The 17851-nt window shown below is 48.1% G+C and overlaps 1 protein-coding gene across 3 annotated transcripts; it reads left to right on the top strand.

Moving 5' to 3' along the window:
• The first annotated feature begins 2067 nt into the window (after positions 1–2067).
• LOC104869640 (cytochrome P450 4F3) lies at positions 2068–15724 on the top strand. 3 transcript variants are annotated; one of them, XM_010634991.3, is made up of 13 exons: positions 2068–2148; positions 2527–2725; positions 7183–7327; positions 8347–8400; positions 8491–8618; positions 10545–10666; positions 11449–11719; positions 13396–13462; positions 13659–13788; positions 14544–14677; positions 14779–14843; positions 14987–15069; positions 15455–15720. In XM_010634991.3, the coding sequence occupies exons 2-13, from the start codon at positions 2528–2530 to the stop codon at positions 15639–15641; spliced, it is 1584 nt and encodes a 527-aa protein (XP_010633293.1). In that variant the 5' UTR covers positions 2068–2148; position 2527; the 3' UTR covers positions 15642–15720. The 3 variants fall into 3 exon arrangements, with proteins under 3 accessions (XP_010633293.1, XP_010633292.1, XP_010633294.1); XM_010634990.2 differs by lacking the exon at positions 7183–7327 and adding an exon at positions 4945–5089 and having other exon boundaries at positions 15455–15718; XM_010634992.3 differs by lacking the exons at positions 2068–2148; positions 7183–7327 and having other exon boundaries at positions 2581–2725; positions 15455–15724.
• The last annotated feature ends 2127 nt before the right edge of the window (positions 15725–17851 follow it).

Raw genomic sequence — 17851 nt, 5'->3', positions numbered from 1 at the left:
TTCATACGGAGGCAGAAGAGACCCAGAATAGCAAAAACAACCCCAGGCAACAAGAGCAAATCAGTAGGCATCACAATTTATGGTTTCAATCTATATTATAAAGCTACAGTGAGATTTTTTTAAAAGGCTCCATGATATTGGCACAAAAACAGACATGTTGGTCGGTGAAACAGAACTGAGGATACAGCAACCTCTCCAGATTCATTCAGCCACCTGACCTTTGACAAAGAGGCCAAAAACATATGCTGAAGAAAACATATTAACAAATGGTGCTGGGAAGACTGATTATCTACCTATAAAGAGTGAATCCTAGATCTATGTCTCCCACCCTGTACTAAAACTTAATCGACATGGGTGAAAGACTTAGATATAAAAGCAGAAATACTAAATCTATTGGAAGACAGAATAGGTAAAACTCTAGAAGACATAGGAAAAGCAAAGGCCTTTCTGAACAGAATCCCAATTGCATAAGAAATAACCTCAACAATCAATGTGTGGAATTATATCAAATTTAAAAGTTTATTTCAAATTAGAACAGCAAAGGAAAAAAACAACAGAGCAAAGAAATAAACAGCAAAATGGAAAAAAACAAAACAAACAAACAAACAATTCCTTGATCAGAGTACTAATACACACAAACAATATATAAAGAACTCAAAAATTAGACCCCCGTCATAAAAGGCCCCATAAAAATGGGCAGTTGAAATAAACTGTTACTTCTCAAAATAAGAACTACAAAAGTGTACATGGAAAAATGTTCAGCACCTTTGGACATCAGAGAAATGCAAATCAAAAATGCTAAAATTTCATCTTACTCCAGTAAGAATGGCTATCACCACAAACTAAAAAAAAAAACCAAAAATTGCTGGCGAGGTTGTGAGGGAAATTGAATCTTTCTACAATGACGGCTGAAATATAAACTAGTACAACCATAGAAAATCAGTATGGAGATTCCTTAAAAAATAGAAATTCCATTAAACCCAGCTATTCCTAGGTATCTTCCTGAAAGAGTTAAAGACATCATGTTACAGTGATGCATTCATACCCATGTTTATAGCAGCACGACTCAGAATAGCTACATCTCAGAAGTGGCTTAGAGCCGGGCTTGGAGGCGAACACCTGTAATCTCCACACTTGGGAGGCTGAGGCAGGAGGATCACTGTGAGTTTAAGACCAGCCTGGACTACATAGCGAGTTCCAGGTGAGTCTCAACTACACAGTGAGACCCTGTCTCAAAAACAAAAAAACAAAAAAAAAGTGGCCTACATACTCAGCAAAGGATCAATGGATAAAGAAATCTGACGTTTATAAATAATGAGTACTATTCTTCCATAAAGAAGGATAAATTTGGGTAAATAGTTGTACCTTGAGATCATAACATTAAATGAAGTAAGTCGTACAGAGGGTTAAATATTTCATGGTTTCTCTTATATAAGAAATCCAAAGTATAAATAATTGCAAGAGCAAAATAAAAGATAGGTGATATGAAACAGGGAGTAAATTTGGAGGAGATGGGGGGTGCTGGGGACGGAGGGAAATGGGAAGTAAAGCTTTTAAATGTGATACGCATATGTACCAATGCTCCACAGCAAGTATATTTACTATACACTACAAACAAATATTAATAAAGAATTTTAAAAGCTTCCACCTCTGGAACCCCTAATTCTTCACTGAGGATGTCTTATGTCACGCTCCCAGCTCATACTTGGAGAGAAGGTCAGGAGATGTTCTAGGACAAGGCTTGGACTGGTCCCAGTCTCCTGGCACCTGAAATCTCCAGCCTGTGCTTTTACCTACTCCACCCTGGCCTTGGAAAGGCGGAGGTGGCTGTAAGCTCACGGACATGCAGTCACCCTTGCCCCTTCCACAATCTTGCCCCCAACCCCACTAGCAAGGTGCCAAGTTCTAAGGGTCTATGTCAGTGCTGTGTGATTCTGAGCTGATTACTTTCTGTACCTAGTTCTCCCTGCCCCCCATGACTTGGCCACCTGCCCAGGCAGGGAGGAGGCAGCTGAAACAGTGGGGATTGGCTGGTGTAGCTCAGCCTGGTCCAGCCTCCTACAGTGTCCTCCCAGTCAGCAGCCCGAGTTACATAAGACTCAGAAGTGTGATGAACGATCTGTGAGGGCAAGCAACTCCTGAAAGAAGGTGACAGGCTAGGGCTGGTTGGGCTGGAAGGTTCTGGTCCAGGGTGGGAAGGGTACTGGCCAAAGCTGGGGAAGGGGGGTCCATGGAGTGATTTGAACAAGGAGACTGTTGGTTTCTGGGTGAGAGTCCAGGGCCATCTCTATCCCTCAGGCAGGTTTGCATTCTAATCAGACCCTGTCTTCTCTCCTTCTCACTTTCCTCTTCCTGCCCTTCTTCCTCTTCCTCCTTTCCCTTTTTCCCTATATTCCCCTGAATCATTCTCCCCTCTCTGAGCCCTCCTTGCCCTTCTCACAGCATTACCCCTGTCCAGCACCCCTGGAGGTCCCTGTCCCCTTATTGGAACTCAAAAACTCCCCTTCTGTCCCTTCTGTCCTGCAGGATGACACAGCTGAGCCTGTCCTGGCTGGGACTGGGGTCGGTCACAGCCTCCCCTTGGCTGATTGGGCTGCTGGTTGGAGCCGCCTGGCTCCTGGCCCAAATTCTGACCTGGATGTATGCCCTCTATGAAAAATCTCATCGCCTTCGATGTTTCCCTCAGCCCCCCAAACGGAACTGGCTCGTGGGTCACCTGGGCTTGGTGAGTGAGGCAACAGGAGGGTCTGAGGCACCAGGGTGGATGGATCTCTAAGGGATCAGGAAGGGGATCAGGAAGCTGGGGTCCAGGAGGGGGTCTTGGTCCAGGACAGCAAGGGAGGTGACTCGCTCATTGGCGTGGGACACTCACTCCATGCTTGTCCCATCCCAGGCCCGTCTCTCATCCCCGCCCTCTCACCCACAGCCTGCTTTGTATTCATTTGTACCTGGAACCAGGCTTCCCCACATTGGTGCACCTGTGAGGGGCCCTCAGGGTGAGCTGCACAGAGTGAAGGCCTCTTGTGTTCTTATGTTCTCCTCTGCTGGACCTGAGGCCTGGTGAGAGGCACTGTTCAGGGTCTGCTCCCTGCCTGAATTATGTCCCTGGTTCAGCCCATCTCTAGGTTTCTGCTCGTTCACAGAGTGGAATTTGATTCCCTCAAACAATACAGGGACACAGGTGCTTCTCCTCCCCCAAGAGGGTTATGGGCTCCTCCCCGCTCCTCTTCCTTGGTGCCTTCATCTAATCTTATTCTCTTCCCCTAATGTGTCACAATGAGCCTTGTTGCCCAACTTGGTTAAAAGTTTACCATACATTTCCCCTTTCAGAAGCCTTCTGTGATGCCCTCCCCACTCCCTCAGGACACACTTCGGCCTTTTGTTTAGATCTGCTCAACCCTGTAAGTGACAGGGCCTTGCTTGCTTTACTCGTAAAGGGAATAGCTGTTGGGTTTGTGCACAGGTTCAGCGAGCTTTTGCAGAGGATGCTCCGTTCCAGAGCCTGGTGCACTGCAGGTGCTCACAGGTGAAAGGTGCCACCCTGACGGAGACTTCAGAGGTCACCTCTGCTCTCCTGAAGTCTACCTCTACTGAAATTCTCTAGAGTGTGGACTCTTCTCCATGAGAGGAACTGCAGGTGGCATGGACCAGTTAGGATGCGAGAGGATGTAAAAGAAGCCACACTGCTGCTTGTAAACTAGCCTGCGGACAAGGGTACAGAGATTTCCTGTCTCCTTAAAAACCCAGGCACATGTTCACTACAGCGTCTGCATTCCCTCCAGAGGCTGAAAGAGGCACCTGCCGTGGCTCCTAGTATTGCTTTGAAGTCAGAATTCTCCAGAGTAGCAGAACCAATGAGACAAACACTCACATCCACACAGAGAGTCCTGTGTCACTTAACAAACGGGACTGATTTGGAGAAATTCATCCTGCGGCAAGTTTCTCCTTGTGCCACTATCATAGAAGGTGTCTTACACGCTGAGACGGTGTAGCCTACTACACACCTAGGCTATGGAGTACAACTTATTGGTCCTAGTATACAAAGCTGTCCAGCAGGTTACTATTCTGGATACTGTGAGTAATGTAACACATTAGTATTTGTGTACTTGTTTTTTGTTGTGTTTTGTTTTTTGAGACAGAGTCTAAATTGAGACTGACCTGGAACTCACTATGTAGCCCAGGCTGGTCTCGAACTCGCAGCGATCCTCCTGCCTCAGCCTCCCAAGTGCTGGGATTACAGGCACGCACCACCATGCCTAGCTGTATTTGTGTATTTAAAAGTATCTAAATATAAAAATACAATAAACTTACTAGGGATAAGGAATTTCTCAGCTCCATTATAACCTTGTGGGGCTAATCTCATAGGTTGTCTATACAAATATCACTATACAGCACATGATTGTGCATACAGCATCACATACACACATATATGTTCATGTACAGATCTGGTATATATACGTGCACCTGTATGTATGTGTGCGTGCATTCCCATCACCTCATGTAGTTACGGAGATAAGAAGTCCCACTGCCATCTGGAATCTGCAGAACCAGGAAGTTCATGGTGTAATCATTCAGTGTGATTCCAAAGTCCTGACTACACTGGGTAGGGTGAAGTTGATACTGTAAGTCCTAGACTCTGTAGTCTTTGATGTCCAAGGGCAGGAAAGATGGATACGTGTTGCAGCTCCAGAAGAGGAAGTGATTTTGCCCTTGCTTTACATTGTTCTACCTGGAGCCCAGTGGGTTGGATGATTCCTCCCCTACCCTGAGGAGAGGGGCTTTTTATACATTTTACTGTTGCGAATGCTAATTTCTTCTGCAAAGGGCTTTGCAGACACACCCAGAGATCAGGTTTCATCAACTGTTTGGGAGTCCCTTAGCCCATCCCAGTTGACATTTTAAATGAACCCCCTCAGGAAGCGACTGACTTTGCCTTGTTTGCAGGTCCCTCCCACAGAACAGGGCTTGAAAGAACTGACTAAGCTGGTGGACACCTACTCCCGGGGCTTTAAAATGTGGATGGGACCCATCTTTCCCATCGTCAATTTGTGCCACCCTGACATCATCCGAGCTGTCCTCAGTGCCTCAGGTACCCACGTGGCACTTGTGGTGGGTGCTACAGTTCACGCAGGGGCTTCCAGCCTCTGTCCCCCCACCCTTCTATGTGGCCCCTGCAGCATCTGGGCTCCTCCTTTTCTCTTCTCTCGGCCTTCTCCCGCTTCCTTTCCTAGGCTCACCAGTCCCCATTTCCCCGTCTCCTTCCTCACCTGTCACACCCCGTCCCCCTACTGATGTTCTGGGCACTCCTGGAGCACCATGAGGCCTCGTCCCAAGGCCCTGTCCTGGAGGAACTCTCGGTCTTGAGGAGATGGATCTGAACAGAGATGTTCCCAACCTCAAGTGGGCAGGAACGGGCCAGAGGGAGATGGACCGTGAGTGGACACGTGAGGTCTCTATTGGGGCGGGCTGGAAGGCTTTCTGGAGGAAGAGCTGCTTGAGGAAGTTCTGGAAAGATGGGTAGGAAGGTTTGTAAGCAGGAGCAGCTGGTGCATTGCACATGGGAAGCACCCAGGGCTCCCTCCCAGGCCTGGCATCAACCTTGCCCATGCACGGACCCAGAGCAATTAAGAGGGTTTGCAATTTGTGTGAAGGCTGGGCTGTTCTTCTCCTAACACCCAGCTCTGCTGGGCTGGTCCTTCTACCTTATCCTGTGGCCTGTTCTCCAGATGGTCATTGCCGTCCTGCTCCAGGCCTCAGGACTCTTCCCCACACCTAGGAGATCCCTTCCCAGCCTGGCTCCTTTCCTCTGACCTTGCAATCCTTGTACAGGCTGAACTGAGTAGGCATATTTCTCAGAAAACATGGCTCTGACACCAAAATGCTGGGTGATACTAGGCAGATCTTAGGGGTCTTTTCGATGCCAAGATTTCTTTCAGTTGTGAGTGGTAGAAACTCACCATCTTGCAGTCTATAAAAAGAGAGGAAATCTACAGACTTCAAAGACTTAGTGTGTAGGGCTGGAGGTGTCCACAGTCAATGCGTGGGTCCAGGTCTCGAGCAGTGTTGTGTCCAGATCACGATATCCCCAAAGACCACCAAGGAGTCAAGTCCGATGCAATCACAAGAGGAGTTTATTGCAAGCTCGAGCCTGGACTCCGGGTCCTCACTGACACAGTGGTTCTGTACCAAGAGCCTCGAACCCGATTTCAAACAGGGTTTTTATCAACAAAAGAAGCGGAACTAGGGACTTTCTAGATGGGTCAGTGCCTGATTGGTTAACATTGGGCAAAGGCAGAAGTGTTTCTATTCTATTGGCCAGGGCCAGATGTCCCTCCCTGTCCCAACCACAAGTTCTTGCAAGATTAACAGAGAAGGACACCTGGTTATAGTTTACAAGAACTGTCATGGGTTTTTCCGAGAACTGGGTCAACAGGGCACTCTGAGGCTTTTCTAGTAACTGAGTGGTGGCCTAATCACAAAATGAAGTCACTTTTTTAAAAAATGGAGTCAGTTTGATCTACACACAGGATCAGATCATCAAGCATCTGCCTCTTCCTGGTTTTACCTTCTCTGATGTCACTTTTCCTTTCAAGGTAGACTTTACCTTATAATCTAAAGGATAAGTCCAAGAAATTCAGTTCTACTGCGATGCTCAGCTTTTCCCCCAGAGTTTCCATTAATGAACTATAATTCATTTTAGTTGTCCTGGCCCCAATCACAGGACAAACTTCTTCTACAATCACTGTGACTCTGATTGCCCAGTGTTGACAAGGACAGCTCCCAGTGCTATGGGTTTGGGAAACACAAAGTTGTTTAATGGTTAAGAACTCAGGCTGTGATTCAGAAAGACCCAGAATTGGGACTCAGAGCTACTTCTTAGCATTTGGGAAATGTGTTCATCATTCAGAGCCTCAGTGTCTTTATCTAGAAGAAGGGGATAGAAGAGAACCCAGGTGAAGGTGGTGTTTGGGATCCAAACAAAGCAGAAGTTTTTCTGTCCCTGTAACCCAGGGACCTGGATTGCTGTGTATGGGGAATGAGGTCAGGCAGGCCGGGAAGAGCTCAACACAAGGACGATGAGCTGCTGGGGGTGACTCCCAGGTCTCCATCTGGGTCCCTGTGCTGCACCTCTATCTGCATCAGCCTAGAGGAGTGTGCATTGGGTCTTCTTGTTCTTTCCAGATTCAGAGCTCAGAGGGAGGTCTCCTCTACACCCAGGGCCTGGCACGCACCTACAGGGATGTGTGCTGCTGGTGGGTAGGGCCCTGCCACGCGGTCGTCCGCATCTTTCACCCCTCCTGCATCAAGCCTGTGCTCTTTGCTCCAGGTAGACACCACAGCAGCCCCAGTCTCCCTGTCACTGAGGTCTCTGTCCTGCCTGCAGCTGCCTGGGAGAACATGGGTAGGCAGGAGGGGTAGCGGCCTTGATGCCCCTGCCTCTGCCTCGCCTGAGCCCACCTCTGAGCTCTGGTGTTGTCTGCTTTTCTCTAAAAAGTGTCTTTGTGACAGCTGCTGTATGGCCATGGCTGCCGAAGTGCTGAGTCTTGTCATGCATGTTTACACTTGGATCCTGGTTATCCCGGGTGTGTTGTGTTGGATTTTATCACGAGTGTCATGTCTGGGGTTCAGCTATGACCAATAACAAGAGCGGTATTTTAGGGTTTGTCTGGTTCTTGTCTCAGCTGTTGTTTGACATTGTCTTTTTGTCATTCTGGTCACATCTCAGCTGTGTTTGGGGATGGTCGAGGGCTGGTATTAAAGTACATCCAGATGGTGTCCAAGGTCTAGGTGAGTCACATGTGGGCTCTACCTCTGATATTAGTAGGGTCATGCTTTAATCCTACTGGAGATTGTCTGTGGGTGATCCTGAAGTCATTTTCTATCATCCCTGGTCCATATTAGAGCATGCTGTGTCAAGTCAAGGAAGGTCATACATGTTGTTATGTCAGGAGATGTCTGTATTAATGTCCCACGTCTATGGCGGGAGGTGTCAGAGACTGAGAGGGTGGACAGAGCGTCATAGGTCTTTGTAAAGATCTCTACAGAGTGTTTTCTGTCCTTGGTTGTTGCAGAACGTGTTGGACCATATAGGAGCCACGTCAAGGTGTGCTGGGATATGTTGTGTCACGTTAGGCTGTAATGTCGCTCTGCTCTGCTGCTGCTACCCAGTTTGGTCCTCTCTCATGTTTCCACTCCTGCAAGCTTCCTTTGTCCCTGGATCCTTTCCTGTCATGATAGGCTTGGGAGGGGGAAGCGCAGGCCCCTTACTGGGAGCCTCCCACTCCCTCCCCCCATGACTGTGAATCTCTCTTCTCCATGGCCCCTGATGTCTCTTCTTCATGTCAGCTGCCATTGCCCTAAAGGACGTGGTCTTCTACAGCTTTCTGAGACCCTGGCTGGGTGAGTACCTGCAGGTAAAGGGGCTGGGGGACAGCCGGGGGGACCAGGGAAGGGGCTGCCTTTGCCCACTGCCCATGGCTGCCCCACCAGGGGATGGGCTCTTGCTGAGTGCTGGTGACAAGTGGAGCCGCCACCGTCGCATGCTGACACCCGCCTTCCATTTCAACATCCTGAAGCCCTACGTGAAGATTTTCACTGATAGCACAAAAGTCATGCATGTGAGTCCTTGAGCCCAGGGTGCCAGCTGGAGCCTGCGGGGCACAGACAGACCAAGCCTAGAGTCCTGGCTATGATAGGTTGCTTTGAGGCCACTGCTCTTTCTTTCTTAGTCTGGGTTTCCTTATCTGTAAAATAAGGATGGAATCCTCTGCTTCTAGTGTGGCCCAGAGGATGTAATGGCATCATGACCGTGGCACATGGTAGAGGCTTAGAAGGGTTTAGTTTCCATATTTATCTCTTTGAAGTCCTGTAAACTGGTCACAGGAAAGATGAACAGCTCATAGAAACTATTACTGGGTAACCAGCCACTTCCAAATTCATTGGTTCAAAGCAGGAAAGACTTACAGATGCTAGCAAATGTATAGGTCAGGAGGCTATTTCTTCAGTAAGAGCATCGGAACACTGCTGATTTATGATCAACTGTGGGTCATACAGGGAGATTTGCTGATTATGGCTCAGTTCTCTCCCATGTTTGAGGCTTTTCCAACTTCAAGCTGATTCAGAATGGCCTCATTTAGGACAACGAGACTCTCAAAAGACATCCTGAAGTTGTTCACATGACAGAGACAGGATCCAGTGGGAGCCAGGGAAAATGTTAAGGCCTCTTTAAGCTTAGATTTATTGAAGTTATGACCTCCTTAGTTTCACCACATGTGTCAAAAGTCTAGTACAGAATTAAATGGGAGATAAAATTGAGCCCACTTCTTAACAGGAATAGCCGAGTAATCGTGTCACACCTTGAGACCATAAATGTTATGTGAAATAAATCGGACACACAAGCTTAAATATCACAAGGGTTTTCTCATGTGAGAAACTAAATTATAAATGAAGAGCATAAAAAAACATAAGATAGATAATAGGAAGTAAGGAGATAATCTTCCTCAGATGGAAGGGAATCAAGTGACGGAGGAAGGGAGGGAAAGGGAATGAAAAATAGAAATTAATATGTGTGATGTACATACACCAACTCCACACAAGGAATGTAAACATTATGTACTGCAAACATGTACTAGTGAAAAATAAAAATACAACCACAATGCACAGGTGGAAGGTATGGGTTGCTGGTGAGGGTTTTAATGAGTCCTTTTTCCTTCTTGCAAGCTGATAAATTAGAGTCTTACTGTTTATTTTTTATGAATTCTGCCAGAAGATCTAAGATTCTTTGGTCAAATTCTGCTTTTTTTAACATCCAGAAACAAGCTTGCTATCTGTCCAAGGAGATTAATTCCCTTATCCTTGGATGTTTTTCTTTGCCAACACGTGTCTGAGAAATGGCCTGAGTTAGGAACATCAGTGCAGTGTGTTCCTGTCATATCAGGAAAGACGCTCACTGCCAAGGGAGGACTATCTTTCAAGAGAGGAGTATTTTATTGAGTTATCACAATGAAAATAAGCTAGGTAAGATTTACTGAGCACTCCTTATATATTAGAAATGATGCTGCATGCCCATTCTGTAATACATGCGAAATTTAACTCTCATTACATGTGGGGTGGAGATTACTTTTGCCTGCTACAGATGGAGAATACGAAGGTCAGAAAGATTAGGAGCTTGCTCAAGTTTGTAAGTGAACTAGGAGTGGTGGAGTAGGGGTTCTGTCTTGGCATAAATGACACCAAAGAAGTTGAACTTAACTGTTGCTGAAGATTTGACATGAGGGGACTCAGGGAAGGTGATGAGTTTACCAAGCATATAGCAGATGTGGGACACAGAGCTGGGACCTGAACTCAGGGTTTCTGTCTGCCAGCCTTGGGGTTTCCTTTCCTACTGGCTTTCACTGTCATCCAAGCTCGGTCTTTTCTGGGGTTGGGTACCTGGGGCTGAGGGTCGGGAAGCTGGTTCTGGGAAATCTGTCTTGGTGGTTGGTGTTAAAGAGGGATCAAAACAGTCAAGACTCAGCCACAGCCCCATTCCCATTTCTGGCCAGGCCAAGTGGCAGCGCCTGATCTCCCAGGGCAGCGCCCGTCTGGACATGTTTGAGCTCATCAGCCTGATGACCTTGGACAGTCTGCAGAAATGTGTGTTCAGCTTCGAGAGCAACTGTCAGGAGTGAGTCCTTTCCCTGGGCTTGGAACCTGGGCCATGGAGCCAAGGGAGGAGGTGGGGAAGGGAGGATAGGACCAGAGGGACCAGAAGATTCTGGAGAAGGTGGATGAGGCCTGGCATTGAATAGCAGGGAAAAGGAGCGAGATTGGTCCTTTCAGATAGGTGGATTTGTCTTAGTAAAGGCAAGGGGCTTCAATGAGTAAAGTCTATGCAATAGACAGTGAGGAGATACCTTGGAAATGAGGTTGGAGGGGTAGGAAGTGGCAGACCTTAAGGACATTGAAAAGCTTGTCAGAGTGGTGTGAACTTTATCATGAGTCACTAGGGAACCAGTGAAGGTTTCAGAGGTGATGATGGACATGATCAGAGCTGAGTTCTGTGAAACACCGCGTGTCTTGTAGACAGTGGGTGGAGTTGACACAGACTCAAGGATGTGGAGAGCGCTGGGTCGCTGACCAGTTGGAAGAGGGTGAAGTCTGAGCTGTGTAAGTTGCAGGAAGGAGAATGGGCGCAACTGGATCCTGGGTAGGAGAGAAGAGGTGAGAACAACGTTCACATTAGGTTCTGGCTGCCCAGGGTTTAGAGAGAGCTCATAGAGATAGGATGCAGAGAGATGAAATTGTGGATGTCAAGTCCCATAGCATCCCGACCACGTGGCTGTGAGGCCATCTCTTTGTTGATATTCAGTTTCCTGGTGGGGCATAGCTCCAAGCCGATGGTGTGAAGTGCTTGCCTGACTTCCAGCCTGGTAAGTTATTTCTTTCTTGTATGCTATCACTACACAGGAAGCCTAGTAAATATATCGCAGCCATCTTGGAGCTTAGTGCCCTGGTGGCCAAAAGGCACCAACAGCTCTTGCTGCACCCGGATTTCCTGTACCATCTCACCTGTGATGGGCATCGCTTCCGTACAGCCTGCCGTCTGGTGCATGACTTCACAGATGCTGTCATCCAGGAGCGGCGATGCAGCCTCCCCAATCAGGGGATCGACGACTTCCTAAAGGCCAAGGCCAGGTCCAAAACTTTGGACTTCATTGATGTGCTCCTGCTGAGCAAGGTGGGCTTCTCGAGAGGTACAATGAGGGCCAGGGATTTAGCTCAGTGGTTCCACCGCCTGCCTCACAGGACCAGAGTTCAATCTCTGGTACCAGAAAAGAAGAAGAAAAAAAAAAGAGGTACAATGAATTATATGTTCATGATACATAATAAATACATTTATTTTGGTGAGTTAGTATATGTATAGTCTATTATATATAGACTATGCATATATAATATATACATATACATAAAATAAATATTAACATTTATTTTGGTGAGTCAGTATATAGACACACATACATATATACATACTATAGATACATACATACCTCATCAAAATAAATGTAAATGTTTATATGTAGTTTATTTTGTATACATCTAATCTTGATCACTTTTGATCCCCTTACCTTCATCCTCCATTCCTCTCCCTTCCCCAGATCATTTTCTCCATCTCTAAATGTCTAAATGTCATTTAAATAGACACATCATGCCTACCCATGTTTATAGCAGTGCAAATCTCAGTAGCTAAATTATACAAACAGCCTACATTTCCAACAACTTATAAATGGATAAAGAAAGTGTGGTATATATGCACAATGGAGAATTACTCAGTCACAAAGAAGTATAAATTTGAGTCCTTTGTAGGAAAACAGATTGATCTTAAGACCATGATATAAAAGGGGGGGAAGACACAGAAGGTTTAATATCGCATGGTTTCTCTTATATGAAAAATTCCAAAATGTAAATAAAGAGCCAAAATAAAGGAGGGATGGTAAGAAACAGATATAGTGGATCTTTATGCCTAGTATCAGATCAAATCACTAGGGCTGGATCCGGAGAATATCAAGGAAGGGGAGAACAAGCCAGAGAGGGGTGAATTTTAGAGACAACTCTGAAATACTGCCAGAAGTAGAACTCTAAGTCTGAAACTATGAAGGGCTTGAGGCTTTGTTCTGCAAGTCACTATAATGCAATAAGGTGCCACAGTTATGCCTGTGTTTATGTCTGTGTTGATAGGTGCACTAAGATCTTTGATCAAGCAGCCCATTTATTACAGCAAGAACAGCAAACACAGCAGTACTGTAGCAAAGTCTCCCCTTCTTAACTCTCCTTCCCTGGTGCATGCAGTCTTTATACCTGCATTGTAGCTGGGTTTAGATCCGAAAAGAAAAGCTGGAGCATTATAAGTTGTGGAGCTGATACACCTTGCCTCTTCTTCCCTCCAGAAAAGAGAAAGATTAAGGAGAGAGGGAGAATGCAGATGCATTTCTGGAGTGTAAACAAGTTTCCTTCAGTGCAAAGGGCAAATCTATAAACTTGCAAAACCAATGCCTCCAGAGGTAGTAAGATTCTCTAGATTTACTTCCCCCAAATCTGAGTGGGTATCTTTTTCACATATTCTGTAATGTTCAGGTAAATTGCTATTCAATCATTCTGTAAAGCAGATTGCCATTAAAAATCTCAGAAATCCCTCATATACAGAAACATGAAAATATTCATTAATCACTGATTGCTGCAACCAGAGAAAAGGAAGCTAGAGAAGATGTCTGTTGGGTGGGGACTCTGGCAATGGCCAGCAAGATAATTCCAGTGGTATGAGTAGAGGCGAATTTCTGGATGCAAGAATAAACCCCATAGGTTGTCTTGGACCCCTCAGAGATTCTGAGCTTCAAGAGGGTCTTGCCTTCTCTCCAGGATGAAAATGGAAGGGAGTTGTCAGATGAGGACGTACGAGCAGAGGCCGACACGTTCATGTTTGCGGGTGAGGGTTCCGGTGTGGGATTCTAGACTGTGCATGGTCTCTCCGTGAGGGGAACGTGGTGGGTCAACCGTGGCTCTCTCCATTCTGCCCCTGCTTTCCATCCCTCCTTCCTCCCCGGGGTCTCAATGGGCGGGCGCTGTCCACCCCGTGGTGCTGAAACGGCCCAGAGACCCAAGTCGGCCTGGCTGTTCTTCAGGCCACGACACCACGGCCAGTGGTCTCTCCTGGGTGCTGTACAACCTGGCCAGGCACCCAGAATACCAGGAGCGCTGCCGGCAGGAGGTGCGAGAGCTCCTGAGGGGCCGTGAGCCTGAAGAGATTGAATGGTGAGTCAGGTCCTCATGGCCTGTTCCTGAGCCCCCTGTACTGACGCTTCTCTGCAGCTGGGGCAGAGGGATTATTGTTTTGCTGATTCTGCCATTACTGTCTCTTGAGCATAGGAGCTGAGTCCAGAAACAGGCCCCGGCACCCAACCTGGCAAGCAAAGGGAAAGGTCAGAGCTTTTGACACAGAAAGATCTGGGCCGCTGAGAAAATTAGTGACAATATATGAGGGCAGATGATGCCACTTTGCACATGTTCAGGAGATAAACTGTAACCTCCTTTACTTTGCTTTTCTAACAAATACCATGTATTCGACTATCTCTGCTCTCGGGAGGTTTGTTTTTCTCCTGCACCTGAATTCCTACTCTAACACCCAGTCCGGGGATTCATAGCGACCCCTGGTGGTAAAAGTCATCTATTTGTTGTCTAGCCCACCTGTGTCATTCTTGCATCCAGCTGTCTTTCAGCAAATAATTCCTCCGCTTTTCCGTCCCTAGTTCTACGCTCAACCCCCTTCTGTGCTGCAGAGACCTGGGAAGGATCCAGCTCATGGACCTGCCTTTCAGGCGCCCACTTTCTTTGACGTAGGACAGCCCCAGATAATGGATATTTTTCTTGTTCTTTTGCTTTTCTAATCTCAATTATGTGATCTATCTAGGGATTATATTATTATTATATGAAGAAAGGTTTTTGCTGGGAAATGCAGAGCTAGTGGTCTGTTCTCCTCCCTGGACAGCTGTGGGTCGTGGTTTCCTTAGGGAGGACCTGGCCCAGCTGCCCTTCCTGACCATGTGCATCAAGGAGAGCCTGCGTCTGCACCCCCCGGTCTCAGTCGTCTCCCGCTGCTGCACGCAGGACGTTGTGCTTCCAGACGGCCGGGTCATCCCCAAAGGTGCCATGCGCCCGCGCCCGGGGGGGGGGGTGCTCCCGGGCAGGAATCAGGGTCCATCAGGCCGTGGGTCCTTGTCCTGACGGCCTCTTCTTCTCCCACAGGTGTCATCTGCCTCATCAGTATTTTCGGTACCCATCACAACCCAGCTGTGTGGCCAGACCCTGAGGTGCTGCCTCTGCCCTGGCCCCCACCCCGGCCCCATTCTTCTTTATTGTAGCGGCCTACAGGAGAGGGAGGTGTTCTGAGGAGGGAAATCTGTTCCTGCCACACCTGAGTCCTTTCTCCCTGTGGGCTTGGTGTCTTCTCCAGGTCTACGACCCCTTCCGCTTTGACCCAGAGAACAGCAAGGACAGGTCGCCTCTGGCTTTCATTCCCTTCTCCGCGGGGCCCAGGTGAGGGCAGTGGGCGTGGGCTGGGCAAGGGCTGACGGGGGCGGGGACTGGGCGGGACAGAGGGGACATCAACCCAAGTTGTGGTTGGTCAGAGGTCCGCGTCGTCTTCCAGCGGCTTCTGTACAGTTTATGCGCAAAGGTGTGGAGAATGGGTGTGGGTAGGGGCAAGAGGGGTCCGCCAAGTGCTCAGAGGCCCCTATTCCTCACCTCTGATCTGAGTTGGTCGCTGGAGTCTGGGCCATGCTGGGGGACACACACGCCCAGATGGGGCCCGGGCACGGTTAGTGCCCCTCGCAGTCCCTGGAGGGGTGCGGTCCGGGACAGGTTCGGGCAGGACGGACCTGGATGGTCCGGGGCGCAGTCACGGTCCCCGCCCCGCCCGCAGGAACTGCATCGGGCAGACCTTCGCCATGGCGGAGATGAAGGTGGTGCTGGCGCTGACTCTGCTGCGCTTCCGCGTCCTGCCCGATGCCACGGAGCCGCGCCGGAAGCCCGAGCTGATCCTGCGCGCAGAGGGAGGGCTATGGCTGCGCGTGGAGCCGCTGAGCGAGCAAGCAGCCCCCTTGACCTAAACTGGAAAGCAGCTGACCCCACCCACGCTCCTTTGGAGATTCTCAGGAATAAAGTGTGTTGTCGCCTGTGTCTGAGTCTGCCGGCAGGGGGAGCTGGGAAACAATGGGTGGGCATGGTTGGAGGAGAGCCTGGTGGTCTTTGGACACCCTGAATGCCTCTCTGGTTAACTAGGGCTCAAGCGTGGATGTTTTTTTTTCTCCTCCTCCTCCTGCTCCTCCTCCTCCTCCTTCCCCCGCCCATCCTCCGCTCCCCCCTCCTCCTTCTCCGCCACAGGAGGTGTTTGTGCAGCAAAGGGACAGGAGTGATGGAAGACCTCCGCTGGCAGATTGAGGCTCTGAGTCAGAGAGGAGAACCCATAGAGATAGACCCCTTTTCATTTAGAGTGGGGGCCTTGGGCAGCCCAGAGCACACGGAAGGAGGGCCTGCAGCTTCTCCTGAGTTCTTAGTTCTTTTCCTGCTTTGTCAATGCCCCATCCATCTCTGTGTCTGTTCCTCTCAGGGGCGTTCAAGCAGAGACTTTTGGGAATGCAGTAGCTCATGATGCACGTGTCACCACTTCGTTGGATGGCAGGCTGGACTCCACAGACCATCCACCTCCCAGCTCCAGAATAGTTGACTACCTACAGGTCCTTCCCAATGCCTGGTCGGCATTTGAGAACTGCTGTTTATATTTCACCAGGGACAGTTCTTTTGGATTCAGGCCAAGGCGCACTGAGCTCTCCTGGGTCACTGTCGACAACCAGAGTAGATGGTCTGGTCAAAAAAGACATTGAAGGCCTTTTTTCCAAAAGAAGGCAAGGATGGGCTGGGGATTTAGCTCAGTGGTTCCACCTCCTGCCTTACAAGCACAAGGACCCGAGTTCGATCCCTGGTACAAAAAAAAAAAAAAAAAACAATAAAAGAAGGCAAGGTCATATCTGTCAGGCATAGAATTTAGCCCAAACTCCATAGTCCAACCTCCAGTCCGTGGCTTATGATCTCCTTCCCACTGCCCTAGCACATGGGCATGATGCTATCAGGCATTTTCCTGCTCTATACTTTTACTGATTTCAGTCCCTATCACTGGAATGCCAGTTTCTCTGGTTATCAGTCAAGAAAATTCATATTCTTGGTGGGCATGGTGGCGCACGCCTGTAATCCCAGCACTCAGGAGGCTGAGGCAGGAGGATCATTGTGAGTTCGAAACCAGCCTGGGCTCCAGGTCAGTCTCACTATATAGTGAGACCCTGTCTCAAGAAAAAAAAAAAAGAAAGAAAGAAAAGAAAATTCATACTCTTCCTTTAAGACTCAGAGCAAGATTTCTTCCTCCTCAATATTCCATAATTCCCAGAAAATATTTCTATCTCAGCCCTTCATATTGTGTGGCTGCTGGTTCATGTAGCTGGGGCTGGATATGATTTATCTCTGTATCTTCAGGGCCTGAAACAGTCCTGAGCACACAGCAGTGACTCAGTATATAATTCATGTAGGCATTTCAACAGAAGAGCTGCTGCTACTGTCCAGAGTTGAAATTCTCAAGCTTAGTGCATCCCAGTGTTCAGGGTACTGTCCAAACACCCCACCCTCCCATAAATATCTTCCAGCAGTATTCCTAATTACCATCTATCTAGCATCAAGGCAGCACACTGTGCTCTTATTTCTGCACTGATCCTGGGAGGCAGTTGCCATTGTTATCTCTATTTTACAGACAAGGGGCCTGAGTATCTCGGGTGTCTATAATATGACTAATCACGAACACCTTAATGCAAATGGCTGTCAATCCAGAGCTTTCAGCCAGTGTATTCAGCTGCTACGTTGACAATGTCCCTTGCCCATGGAGCTCACTGTGTCTCAGTCTCTGTGAGGAGGACCATCCCAATCCCTAGGCCTCATATCCTTACTGACTCAATATGCCTTCTCTTCACCCAGAATTTTTTCAATTTAAGAGTGTGGAATACTGGGTTGGCCTAAGGAGATGGTATTCAAAAGGCCCACACATGTGGCAAGATGGCTCCACACCCCCGCCCCTTCACGTGAGTCTCTCATTAAGGATTCAGAACCCTCAGCCCTATTCATTTCCCCTACTAGAATTTGGAGAAGTTTTCTAGTTAGGGGCTTCTCAACTACCTCAGTGGTCTAATTGCAATATAAACAAAACTGTCACTTCTGTTGTCCCTTGTTTTTATATTGCTAGTCTGTAAATGTGTGTGTGTGCACATGTCCATCTGAA

The sequence above is a fragment of the Fukomys damarensis genome, unplaced genomic scaffold (genome assembly GCF_012274545.1).
Source record: "Fukomys damarensis isolate Sample0158 unplaced genomic scaffold, DMR_v1.0_HiC HiC_scaffold_37, whole genome shotgun sequence".
Lineage (NCBI taxonomy): Eukaryota > Metazoa > Chordata > Mammalia > Rodentia > Bathyergidae > Fukomys > Fukomys damarensis.
This window is presented reverse-complemented; position numbering and strand designations above follow the sequence as displayed.

What these genes read in the sequence shown, in the direction of transcription:
- LOC104869640 (XM_010634991.3), top strand. Translation starts at nt 2,528, where the DNA reads ATGACACAGCTGAGCCTGTCCTGGCTGGGACTGGGGTCGGTCACAGCC. An exon ending in CTTTCTGAGACCCTGGCTGG is followed by an intron (nt 8,401 to 8,490) that starts GTGAGTACCTGC and finishes CTGCCCCACCAG; the next exon opens with GGGATGGGCTCTTGCTGAGT. An exon ending in ATGTGCTCCTGCTGAGCAAG is followed by an intron (nt 11,720 to 13,395) that starts GTGGGCTTCTCG and finishes CCTTCTCTCCAG; the next exon opens with GATGAAAATGGAAGGGAGTT.